Source organism: Oncorhynchus nerka, linkage group LG22 (assembly GCF_034236695.1).
Source record: "Oncorhynchus nerka isolate Pitt River linkage group LG22, Oner_Uvic_2.0, whole genome shotgun sequence".
Classification (NCBI taxonomy): Eukaryota; Metazoa; Chordata; class Actinopteri; order Salmoniformes; family Salmonidae; genus Oncorhynchus; species Oncorhynchus nerka.
In genome coordinates, this window is record NC_088417.1 from 32,230,689 (window position 1) to 32,244,242 (window position 13,554).

The 13,554-nt window shown below is 43.8% G+C and overlaps 1 protein-coding gene across 2 annotated transcripts in view; it reads left to right on the forward strand.

The window, feature by feature from the left end:
* The window catches only part of LOC115105105 (uncharacterized), a 36,632-nt gene extending 32,852 nt beyond the window's left edge, over nt 1–3,780 (forward strand). For both annotated transcript variants that reach the window (XM_029626711.2, XM_029626712.2), the window contains one exon: nt 467–3,780. In XM_029626711.2, the coding sequence (XP_029482571.1) occupies nt 467–501 (35 nt within the window). In that variant the 3' untranslated portion in view covers nt 502–3,780. The remainder of the gene's footprint in view (nt 1–466) is intronic.
* Nucleotides 3,781–13,554: the final 9,774 nt, after the last annotated feature.

Here is a 13,554-nt window from a genome sequence, read left to right on the forward strand (position 1 = left end):
GGGATGCAACCTTTGCTCTGGCTGGTTAAATGGCAGTTTGACCTAAGTGGACAATAAGGTGTTTTTATAGCAGAACTGTGGGAGAACCCAGCCATAAAACCACTCCAGAAATGATTATTCCAGCTGTATGATAGAACTGTTTATTGGGTTGGTTTAGCGGGTGTCGATGGAAGGGTGTGTGTGTGTGTGAGCTGGGAATCCTCCGAGACCACTGTGACTCACTGAAACAAGTTGTTTTAAGTAAGATGGATTTTCCTAGCCTGGTCCCAGATCTGTTTGTGTTCTTGCCAGATTGGCATTGCAATGAGTGACCAAGAGTTGGCATGATTGCACAAACAGACTGGCACCCAGACTTGGATTTCCCTGTGTTCTCATTACTGTGTATGAATGAACCTTTTAGCTAATGGAATCATCATCGTGAATCTCTGACTGGATTGTGATTGGTGTCCGTTCTTTTACTCCTCAGACTCCTATGATCCTAGTCGAGTGGAGAGAGTGTAACCTCGACCTCTATCAATACCTTGGACATCTGGGGGAATTGGCTTTGGTCACCGCTCCGTCCGCCCATCCGTCCGTAAACTTTTCAGTCAATGCCTTTGTGTGTCTCCCAAATAGCACCCTATTCCCTATATAGTGCACTTCTTTTGACCAGAACTCTATCGGCCCTGGCCAAAAGTAGTGCACTAGATAGGGAATTAGGACACAAACTTCATCTCACCCCATGACCCCCCCCCCCCCCCCTCCAACCACTGTGCGCCCTTTTCACCAGTACAAGCATTGTTTACGCAACAGCAACAGTCTATAATGTCTGTCTGACTCTTGGTGCTCCAATGGCCTCTCGACTGCCAAACAAGAGAACCACCTGGACATACTTCTACTTACCCTCCTCTTCCTCCTCTTCACCATCCTCCTCTCCTTCCAGACGCTTCCAGTCATTAGTGTCCTACTTTTGACTAGGGCCCTTAGGGCTCTGGTAAAAAGTAGTACACTGTATAGTAAATAGGGTGCCATTTGGGACGTTAGCTGGGTTTTCTTGGAATTGCATGTCTGTCATCAACTGTCTCACAAATCCCAATACAACAGCACTGTGGTTCCTTCCTAGAGGCCTGATGTTGGAATATGAATGTAAAGAAGTGCTTCTGCTTTTCAAACACAAACCGTTACTATGAGATGAATCCACAAAAAGACAAACGTCTCGCATTACAATCAGTGTTACTTATGCACACACCAAATGTAAATAATAATTATAGAGGTTTAAGGTTTTATTCCAACATACTTTTGTGAGGTTTGTTGCTGAACTGTATATTTTCTTACCTGCGTTGAGAACTTAAATGTCGAAGAAGAATCAGATTTTGAAAGCTATACTCTTGAGATGTTATTACCAATGGATACATCTTTCCTGTTTTCTGTTATTGTGTGTGTGGCTTGGCCGTGAGTCTGAGAATGTAATTCAATAAGAGGCTGGACCAGATTGAGAATAGCCTGGTCCCGGATTTGTTTTTGCTGTCCTGCCACCTCCTATGGTCATTGGTTTGACAGTTGGCATGACGGCACAGACAGATCTGGGATCAGGCTAGATATAAAACACTGTGGTGTTTGACAAAAGTGTCACTCAGAGCAATACTGTTGTTACACAGGGCTTCTCTTGGGGCTGCTTTGAGAGAACAGCCGAGAGAGCCTGTGTCCTGTAAGGCCCAATCCCAAACTGCCCCCTAGACACCTACATTTGAGATGGGGCCCAAGACATTGATCTCATTACAAATCGTTGCGTTAAATCTCTACCATTTGGTACTGAGAGCACCAGAGGTGGCACTGTTAGCTAACGTCACTGGTCCTGTGTCAACTGTCTGTGAGTCGCTGGTGGTTCACCGTTGGAGGGGTTCCTCGGGTGAATGCGAGGACCGTTTGCTTTCATTTCTAGTGCCATGGTGTGTCAGGACTGTGTCAGGACTGTGTCAGGACTGTGACAGGACTGTGTCAGGGGTCAGATTTTGTTCTTTCAGCATCAGCAATCGCAGCGGCATTTCATTTCGCAAAATGTATTTATTTTTGTTAATCAATCCTCATACTGTACAAAAAAAAAGTATATTTTAAGTATATTTTCAAATGTAAAAGAGGTTTATATTTAACCGTGCAGTTTCATTTGCTCACATAAATCAATTTTTGAGATATCACGTGAATATATCACATTTTTTCCAAAAGTGCTTTTTTTTTGCAAGGAACAATAGATAGACATGTAAGGATCTCAGTGTGCCTTGTACACACTTCTGTTTCTGTGGTAGGGCGAGTCCCAAATAGCACCCTATGCCATAGTGCACTGCTTTTTGACCAGAGCCCTATTGACCCTAGTCAAAATGAGTGGACTATGTAGGGCAGGGGTACTCAACTCTTACCCTATGAGGTCAGCAGCCGGCTGTTCTTCTGTTCTACCTAATTATTAATTGCACCCACCTGGTGTCCCAGGTGTAAATCAGTCCCTGATTAGAAGGGAACAATGAAACAATGCAGCGGAACTGGCTTCAAGGTCCAGAGTTGAGTTGGAGGGATATAGGGGATATGCTGCCATTTTGAGGCGTACCAAATGTTTCTTTATGTTTAACACATACAGTATGTGTACTTTAATGGCTAAGCTCATTTTCTTATTTCAACTGGACATGTTGTAATTCATCTTTAATTGTATATGGATAAGACCATTTTGTGTTATTTTGGCAATAATAATGAAATGTATGTTATGGAAATCAAAACTATATCTTTGATATATAAAATGTTAATTCATTAACCTGATAGATGTAAACGTTCAACATATCAAACGCCTTGTAAGCTGGCAAAGCATAGCAATTCATATGTTTACATGCTCTTCACTAAGGATTTAATTGTAATTGTTATACACCTTTATGTTGTTGCTCAAATAACTGGCTTGCATATCACATTAGACTATATGTAAGGCCGTGTGTGTCATCAACCAGTACTTGTTGAAAGATCTAAGTCTAATCCTGAACCAAAACAGGTTTCCATGTATAAAGACTTCAATATGTTATTTTTCCCCGCTTGCTACAAACATACTGCTATTATCTTTACCCCGGGATTGAATTTATGCGGTACGGATGGATGTTGCGTAAAGCAGGAAGTCAGTTTGAGCTTTGAGTTTGTGATACAGTAGCCCTGATATCAAGCACAGGATAATGTTGACACCATCGAATTAGAATGATTGAAATTCTAAGTATGATTCTACTTCTAATCATTGTAATTCTATGGTTGACACGACCAACCCTTTGCTCTGTAACTCTAGGCTAGGTTCCAGGTGGACTATCGTTAAATGGTCATTCTCATAGACCTTTTGTACTGCAAGCTATTTGTAACATAGATACTATCGTTGCATATCTTGCTGTGATGTTTTCTATTTTCATACAAAGTCTGTACAGCTTTTTTTGTACGTGCATACAGGCATCCATTTTCTTTTTGTTATTGCATGTAATTCGTAAGAAGGTGTTATGGAGAGAGAGGTAATTTGCATAGAATCGCATTTGGTACTATAGTCTACCCAATAAGCAGCTGTTCTATTTCATATAATGCATATTTTATTTCCAACAATGTACGCCACGTATTTAAAATGAAAGCAAGGTATTTTTTTGAGTATTGTAAAAAGGGAACTCTGTTTTTGGAGCCACATGTTTGTCTGTATTCATGTTATGATCATTAAAAAGGAGCATACATACAGTCAGAGTGTGCTAGTGTTGTATAACATTGCAGATTATTCATAAATAAACTCTTCGCATGTAAGATATGCCTCAGGTTTTTTTATACTATCACTTTGGAGAAATATTTAGATGTGTATTTGGTTTCAGTGCAAAGAGGCAGTCTGTGAATCATACCGATGTATTTATGATGAATTGATAGTACTAAAATGGCCTCTGTTCTATTTAACAGATTCAAAACTACACTGTTCTGGCTGTGATCACTACATCTTCCATGGATCCATGCATGTCTCATGTTATTGAATCTGTCCATAGTGCTGGACAAGGTACATGACCAAAAGTATGTGGAAACCTGCTCGTCGAACATCTCATTCCAAAATCATGGGCATTAATATGGAGTTTGTCCCCCCTTTGCTGCTATAACAGCCTCCACTCTTCTGGGAAAGCTTTCCGCTGGATCAAATCAAATTGTATTTATCACATACACAGGGTTAGCAGATGTTAGTGCGAGTGTAGCGAAATGCTTGTGCTTCTAGTTCCGACAATGCAGTAATAACCAACAAGTAATCTAGCTAACAATTCCAAAACTATTACCTTATAGACACAAGTGTAAGGGGATAAAGAATATGTACATAAAGATATATGAATGAGTGATGGTACAGAGCGGCATAGGCAAGATACAGTAGATGGTATTGAGTGCAGTATATACATATGAGATGAGTATGTAAACAAAGTGGCATAGTTAAAGTGGCTAGTGATACATGTATTACATAAGGATGCAGTAGATGATATAGAGTACAGTATATACGTATACATATGAGATGAATAATGTAGGGTATGTAAACATTATATTAGGTAGCATTGTTTAAAGTGGCTAGTGATATATTTTACATCATTTCCCATCAATTCCCATTATTAAGTGGCTGGAGTTGAGTCAGTGTGTTGGCAGCAGCCACTCAATGTTAGTGGTGGCTGTTTAACAGTCTGATGGCCTTGAGATAGAAGCTGATGGCCTTGAGACCCACGCAGTCGTGGGTGAACGGGGAGTACAGGAGAGGGCTCAGAACGCACCCTTGTGGGGCCCCAGTGTTGAGGATCAGCGGGGTGGAGATGTTGTTGCCTACCCTCACCACCTGGGGGCGGCCCATCAGGAAGTCCAGTACCCAGTTGCACAGGGCGGGGTCGAGACCCAGGGTCTCGAGCTTGATGACGAGCTTGGAGGGCACTATGGTGTTAAATGCCGAGCTGTAGTCGATGAACAGCATTCTCACATAGGTATTCCTCTTGTCCAGATGGGTTAGGGCAGTGTGGTTGAGATTGCATCGTCTGTGGACCTATTTGGGCGGTAAGCAAATTGGAGTGGGTCTAGGGTGTCAGGTAAGGTGGAGGTGATATGGTCCTTGACTAGTCTCTCAAAGCACTTCATGATGACGGAAGTGAGTGCTACGGGGCGGTAGTCATTTAGCTCAGTTACCTTAGCTTTCTTGGGAACAGGAACAATGGTGGCCCTCTTGAAGCATGTGGGAACAACAGACGGGGATAGGGATTGATTGAATATGTCCGTAAACACACCAGCCAGCTGGTCTGCGCATGCTCTGAGGGCGCGGCTGGGGATGCCGTCTGGGCCTGCAGCCTTGCGAGGGTTGACACGTTTAAATGTTTTCCTCACGTCGGCTGCAGTGAAGGAGAGTCCGCATGTTTTAGTTGCGGGCAGTGTCAGTGGCACTGTATTGTCCTCAAAGCGGGCAAAAAAGTTATTTAGTCTGCCTGGGAGCAAGACATCCTGGTCCGTGACGGTGCTGGTTTTCTTTTTGTAATCCGTGATTGACTGTAGACCCTGCCACATACCTCTTGTGTCTGAGCCGTTGAATTGAGATTCTACTTTGTCTCTATACTGCTGCTTAGCTTGTTTGATTGCCTTGCGGAGGGAATAGTTACACTGTTTGTATTCGGTCATGTTTCCAGTCACCTTGCCCTGATTAAAAGCAGTGGTTCGCGCTTTCAGTTTCACGCGAATGCTGCCATCAATCCACGATTTCTGGTTTGGGAATGTTTTAATCGTTGCTATGGGAACAACATTTTCAACGCACGTTCTAATGAACTCGCACACCGAATCAGCGTATTCGTCAATGTTGTTGTCTGACGCAATACGGAACATATCCCAGTCCACGTGATGGAAGCAGTCTTGGAGTGTGGAATCAGATTGGTCGGACCAGCGTTGAACAGACCTCAGCGCGGGAGCTTCTTGTTTTAGTTTCTGTCTGTAGGCAGGGATCAACAAAATGGAGTCGTGGTCAGCTTTTCCGAAAGGAGGGCGGGGCAGGGCCTTATATGCGTCGCGGAAGTTGGAATAGCAATGATCCAAGGTTTTTCCAGCCCTGGTTGCGCAATCGATATGCTGATAAAATTTAGGGAGTCTTGTTTTCAGATTAGCCTTGTTAAAATCCCCAGCTACAATGAATGCAGCCTCCGGATATATGGATTCCAGTTTGCAAAGAGTCAAATAAAGTTTGTTCAGAGCCATCGATGTGTCTGCTTGGGGGGGAATATATACGGCTGTGATTATAATCGAAGAGAATTCCCTTGGTAGATAATGCGGTTTACATTTGATTGTGAGGAATTCTAAATCAGGTGAACAGAAGGACTTGAGTTCCTGTATGTTGTTGTGGCCACGCCACGTCACGTTAACCATAAAGCATACGCCCCCGCCCCTCTTCTTACCAGAAAGATGTTTGTTTCTGTCGGCGCGATGCATGGAGAAACCAGCTGGCTGCACCGTCTCCGATAGCGTCTCTCCAGTGAGCCATGTTTCCGTGAAGCAAAGAACGTTACAGTCTCTGATGTCCTTCTGGAATGCTACCCTTGCTCGGATTTCATCAACCTTCTTGTCAAGAGACTGGACATTGGCGAGGAGAATGCTAGGGAGTGGTGCACGATGTGCCCGTCTCCGGAGTCTGACCAGAAGACCGCTTCGTTTTCCCCTTTTTCGAAGTTTTTTGGGGTCGCCGGCTGGGATCCATTCCGTTGTCCTGGGTGAAAGGCAGAACACAGGATCCGCTTCGCGAAAGTCATATTCTTGGTCGTACTGATGGTGAGTTGACGCTGCTCTTATGTTCAGTAGTTCTTCTCGACTGTATGTAATGAAACCTAAGATGACCTGGGGTACCAATGTAAGAAATAACACGTAAAAAAAACAAAAAACTGCATAGTTTCCTAGGAACGCAAAGCGAGGCGGCCATCTCTGTCGGCGCCGGATGTTGGAACATTGCTGTGGGGACTTGCTTCCATTCAGCCATGAGCATTAGTGAGGTCGGGCACTGATGTTGGTCGATTAGGCCTGGCTCGCAGTAGGTGTTCCAATTCATCCTACAGGTGTTCAATGGGTTTGAGGTCAGGGCTCTCTGCAGGCCAGTCAAGTTCTTCCACACCTATCTCGTCAAACCATTTCTCCATGGACCTTGCTTTCTGCACAGGGACATTGTCATGCTGGAACAGGAAAGGGCCTTCCCCAAACTGTTCCTGTGTTAAGATTTCCCTTCGCTGGAAATAAGGCGCCTAGCCCGAACCATGAAAAACAGCCCCAGACCACCATTCCTCCTCCAAACATTACAGTTGGCACTATGCATTCGGGCAGGTACAGTTCTCCTGATATCCGTCAAACTGCCAGATGGTGAAGCGTGATTATTCACTCCAGAGACCGCGTTTCCACCGCTCTAGAGTCCAATGGTGGTGAGCTTTACACCACTACAGCCGACGCTTGGCATTGCGATTTTAGGGTTGTGTTCGGCTGCTCGGCCATGGAAACCCACTTCATGAAGCTCCTGACCAACAGTTATTGTGCTGACGGTGCTTCCAGAGGCAGTTTAGAACTTGGCAGTGAGTAATGCAACCGAGGACAGACCATTTTTACGCACTAGCTGCTTTAGCACATGGAGGTTCCGTTCTGTGAGCTTGTGTGGTCTACCACTTTGCGGCTGAGCCATTGTTGCTCCTAGACATTTCCACTTCACAGTAACAGCCCTTACAGTTGACCGGGGCAGCTCTAAGAGGGCAGAAATTTGGCAAACTGACTTGTTGGTAAGGTGGCATCCTATGATGGTGCCACATTGAAAGTCACTGAGCTCTTTTATTTTTTTATTAAACCTTTATTTAACTAGGCAAGTCAGTTAGGAACACCTTATTTACAATGACGGTCGCTGGGCCGCCCTATTGGACTCCCAATCACGGCCGGTTGTGATACAGCCTGGAATTGAACCACGGTCTATAGTGACGCCTCTAGCACTAAGATGCAGTGCCTTCGATCACTGCACCACTCGGGAGCCTCTTTAGTAACGCAATTCTACTGCCAATTTTTGTCTATGGAGATTGCATGGCTGTGTGCTCAATTTTATACACCTGTCAGTAATGGGTGTGGCTGAAATAGCTGAATCCACTCATTTCAAGAGGTGGCCACATCATTTTGTATATATAGTGTATATATACAACATCTTATGAAAGATACTATCAGGAGTGGTGTGCAGGTTTCTACTTTTTTCTCATTTTATTCAACTGTCACCATGCACCTGCAAAAAAGATGTGCCTAGATGTGCGAGTGCCTTTTGAATTGTGTGTGTATATAGTGTATATAACTGGTCTGCTAGCTCTGGTAGAATAACAAGTCCATTCAAATAGGATCAGTGATGTAGGAGTGTACTGTACCACGGTAGAAACCATAAGTAGGTCACAGCATAATACTGACTGAAAGAGTCTCTGCGTGAATGTTCCTGTGTATATAAAACACATGTACCGCCTCCTAAATGGCGCCCTATATAGTGAAGTACTTTTGACCAGGGCCAATAGTAGCAGTGCATTATATACTGCGTAGGGTGCTATTGGGGACGCAGGCCATGATCAAAGCCATCCTCGTTAGCGTATGAACAGGATCTGAACGTCCCAGATAACAATGATGTTTTGTTGTTTCCTCTTCTCATTCAGTATCCCTCCCTGGGATTGGTTCATCTAACCATGAACTGATTGTCCTGTCTTCAAAAGGTCATTAAGTAATGAACTGTTGTGTGGTGTACATTCATGTGGACATACCACTTCCTAGCATATCCTATCTGTATCAGTTATGTTTTACAGCGTGCCTTTCCAGGGGACAGTGAAGTTGTGATGTGCAGTAGTGTGCATTCAGAAATCAATGAAGAGGCTTAATGGAATACCAATAGTACTGCAAGTACTTCCTACTGAGTGGTCCCATATACCAGGGACACACACACACACACACACACATTTTGCTGCTGACAAACAATGCAATAGATTATCTCAGTATCTTGTTTAGCTTAGTATCTAGTTAAACTGTAAGCTATAAAAAGAGAGTCGCACACTCCATATATATAACCTCCTAGTCATGTCTTGGGTAAAAAAAAACACCAACGTTTCGGGCATCACTGTGCCTTCTTCAGGGCCATACTACCCTAACATGGGCCTCTCTGTCTGGGTATTGTTCTGTACTGTATTGTACCTGACACTTTCCGTAGTAAATCCTCATTGTTTTGGATTTGATGGGCTATGGACCAACTGGCTTAAGGTCCTATGTAATACCAGATCAGACATGCTAAACAGTAACAGTATGACACCTAACACTGTAACAGGGGATCAAGAGGTGAAGCTACCTACAGAGGGTGATGCTGTATGTACCAGAGGAGGCTGGTGGGAGGAGCTATAGGAGGAGTCAAATCTGTAGTTTCAATATGTTTGATGTGTTTGATACCATACCATTTCAGCCTTTACAATGAGCCCGTCCTCCTATAGCTCCTTCCACCAGCCCCTCTGGTACGTACCTCCAGTCCCCTGCTGTGACTGGCCCAGCCTGAGGTCAGGACCAGGCCTGTGTACCAACTGGCACCCTATTCCCTATATAGTGCACTATATAATATGGACTGTAGTCTGTAGTGGAACGGACCACACTGTCTATAGCAGGAGTGTTCCGCCTCCTCTCCCTCCCCAGTTTTAGCTCAATGGGTCTTTTCCGTTGGTCAGATGGAATAAATTGCCATTGTGTGTAGGTGCTGGCTGGTCTGGTGCATTACAGGTAGCCCTCGTTGTAGCCTACCGTGTGTGCCAAGTATAGGCTACAGATCATGGGAGATGCCCACTTCCCACTCATCATGGAACCTGTCTAACTACCAGACCCAGTCGTCACCCACTGATGAGTCTGTCTCCACTGGTGTAGATATATATTTTTTTTAATTGAAAAATATCTCACTGCAACAAAAAAGTGTGATATTCTGCTTGGCCTGGCATATCTGATTAATGTACACACCATCTTTTATTTAGTCTGGGAAAGACAGTAAAAAAGCCCAATCCTTTGTGTTTGAATGACCTCAGCATAAAGCGGGGCCTGGAGGTATTGAGCGACTGAGCTGTGGCTGTTTTCACTTTCTCACGACTGAAAACAAGACATGGAGCCAGAGCCAGTTAATTTGTCGTCCATGTGTTTGGCACAGAGACAGTTAGTTTCCCTGTTCTACAGTGTCAGGGGACTGGCATATTTAAATCCCTTTTTTATGCGCCCCCAAATGGCATACACTCTGGTCAAAAGTAGTGCACTATGTAGGGAATAGGGTGCCATTCGGGATGGAACCCTTTTTTCTTGTGGGGTAATTGGCCCAGCAACATGACTGTTTACTCCAGCTTTATAGCTTGTACAGCAGGTCAATTTGCCAAATGCCACAGGCACCACACCAGCAGCTGTCAGATCAGTCCTAATTTTTCAGTGAAACTCTTTCTGCTCTCTCTCTCTCCCCCCTCTTTCTCTTGCCCCCACCCCCTCTCTCTCTGTCTCTCTCGCTCTACTCTTTATGCCTCTTTCTTCCTCTCCTTCTCTCACACACAGCAATCAGGCGTTCATGACCTTTAAGCTGATAGGAACAGGCAGCTCAATTTGTACCAGCTGACCTTTCGCGGCCATGAGAAATCAGCTGCTCTCAAGTGTTTGTTTTTCAAGCCGTCCTTGCAAAGAGGATTATTACTGGTCTTGCAACGTCCCGTGAAACGTGTCTAGAGCATGAACATGTTATATTCATAGAACGTGGCAACTATGTTCTGTGTATGTTTGGTGTGACGTTGATAGAACGTGGCAACTATGTTCTGTGTATGTTTGGTGTGACGTTAATGGAACGTGGCAACTATGTTCTGTCTATGTTTGGTGTGACGTTGATGGAACGCGGCAACTATGTTCTGTGTATGTTTGGTGTGACGCTGATGGAATATTCCTCAGAAAACTGGACACCGAAATATTCTTGCAACGTTCCAATGAAATGTGTCTAGAATATTAATATTGAATATTCTAAGACCATGGCAACCATGTTTGACATTAAGAGAGTGGTCTCTTGGAAACAGTCCTTGCACATCTCTGGAACGTTCCTATGAAAACGTTAGGTAATGACCTAATGAGACTCCCAAGGGAACGTTCTCTAAAGTGGTGGGAATGTTTGTTGTTAGCTGGGATGTCCCTCTCACTTTCTCTCTCTCTCTCTCTCTCTCTCTCTCACTCACTCACTCACTCACTCACTCACTCACTCACTCACACTCACTCTCTGGCAAATGTGTCTTTGTTTTCCTCTCTGGGGTGAGCCACGCTGGCTGCACAAACCCTCTCTTCAACCAATGTCTCCTGTTGTTTCTCTGACCTGAGCAAGCCCTGATGCTACACGGAGCAAACACATTTCTGCTTTGCTTTGGTAAAAGGGTAATGGTCTGGCTCTGATTCTAAAGAAGAATGGAAGGGAAAGGGTTGTTTGACTATTTTCTGTGGGAAATAGTTCACAAAACAAACTAATTTAACTAAAATATGTATTTAACTATCCTGCTTAAGCCTAGAAATGAAAGTAGACAACTTTGTTGACATGCACTGCTTATGAATGTGTTTAGTTTACTTTGTTTAGTACGTTACGTTTTTTTTGTTTATTTTGAGAACTTTCTGTGATTAAATACGTAGACGGATACTGAAGGCCTATAAAGTATGACGGAGAGAGCCAATAAGCCATAAATAGTATTTTAATTATTCAGCAGTGCTAACGACAGGCCACAAACAGTACAGTACGGTACAAGGCCTCCCAGGCTATCCATCATCCACAGGATTATACACAGTGAATTAAGGATGAGGCCTGTCCCAGAGACCTGGAAACATCAACCACTCTTTAGACTTCTCTCGGAGACAATGGTGGTGGTCCGCTTTGGCTCAGCTGGTTAGAGTGTGTGTCGCTGGCAACATCAAGGTTGTGGGTTCAATTCCAGAAGGGATCCCATATTGGAAATGTGTGCATTCACTCTGCTATAAGTCCCTTTAACTCAATAACAAGTTCCATACTTACAGTATGATGACTATGTCACAGTTAGGTTCAAGAGGACCTGGATTCATGGGTGGAAAAGTGATTTGCTGTGGAGTGTAACTCCATCGCTCAGTCCACACAGTTTGATGGGACTAACCAGCCTGACAACTTTCCCTCATGAAGTTTGGAAATGACCCTGTACTTGTTCATATGTTTTGGTGTTGTTTCTAGATTTGATACAATCCAGGCTTTGTTGCTATAACTGCATGGTTTCTGTTGTGTATGTACTGTAAGTAAATATGACATGTAATGTCAAAACCTTGAACTATTATACACTATTTTTCTTCAACCTAGCGGCAAATATTTTTGGAAAAGACTGCCTTTCCTTGACCCTGTATTACGAACATCTTTCACCGGCAACCCATGTAGCATTCAGAGCAATTCCATATCACACCTTCCACCCTTTTAATGTCTTATGAAGTGTAATGCATCATATGATCTGATTGGCTGCTTCATCCACTGCCTGCAGAGAATATTGTCTAAGTCGAATATTTTAGGGGTTTTCGTCTGCATCCCAAATGGCATTTATTTTGCTCCGGCTTTTACTTCAGGAAATTAGGAGTGAATCTAAAATTGCCCGTCGCAATGACTGCCCATTGCAAAAAAAGTTAACACTCAAGTAACTTTTCATATGAGTAACGGGTGTCATCAGTTTGTACTGTTTATGAAAGCTGCTTTAGCTCTTTCCGTTCTCATTTCTCGTTGAGTTCTCCTAAACTTGAACTGTTTATAAAAGGAGTTCCAAAAGACCACACCTTGCACTGAGATGAACTGATCAGCCCACGTTACCATGGTAACGCACAGTCAACAGCAGGAGTGGATCGTTAGTGCTGTGAGCGAGCCAATCGGTAGGTGTTTAGAGTCAGCCGTCCACCCAGGTCTGGCCCGGGGGAGAACGACTGCCCCCTCTCATTGAAGCCGCGGAAGTTCAAGGCCGAACGTTGTACTGCAGGCATTGTTTGCAGAAAACAGGATCCCCCATTATACTGGTCTGGAAAACACGACCCTAGGCAACAGTAACTAGGCTCTGGTTTCACTCATGGACTCTTTTAGCATAGAGGAGCAACGTAACTGCTAGTTTGCTTCAACTACCTTCACTAAAACCACTGCAAAGGTTTTGCCTGCAAACTTTGGCTTTGAATGGCGACGTTCTGGCATGTCTGCCTCGTGATTCGGTGGGAGAATTGTCTGTCTGAAGAGAACCCACCCTGGATTTTTTTTTCTCCCTTATTTTAGTTGCCAAAAGAGTCCATAATTGAAACCAGACCCTAGTCACTGTTGCCTGAGGTCAGGTTTTCAAGACTAACATTATGGTGAATGGGAAAATGGCAATCTTCGTGGTGAATCTTTGTGTAAATAAACACAAATTTCAAAGACAATCATGATACCAATAATTGTTTGTAATACACTAGATGTATGTCCGTCAAATGATTATTTTAAAATCGCACACAGAAGAAGTTATAAGGATCATTTAATGGGGGTGA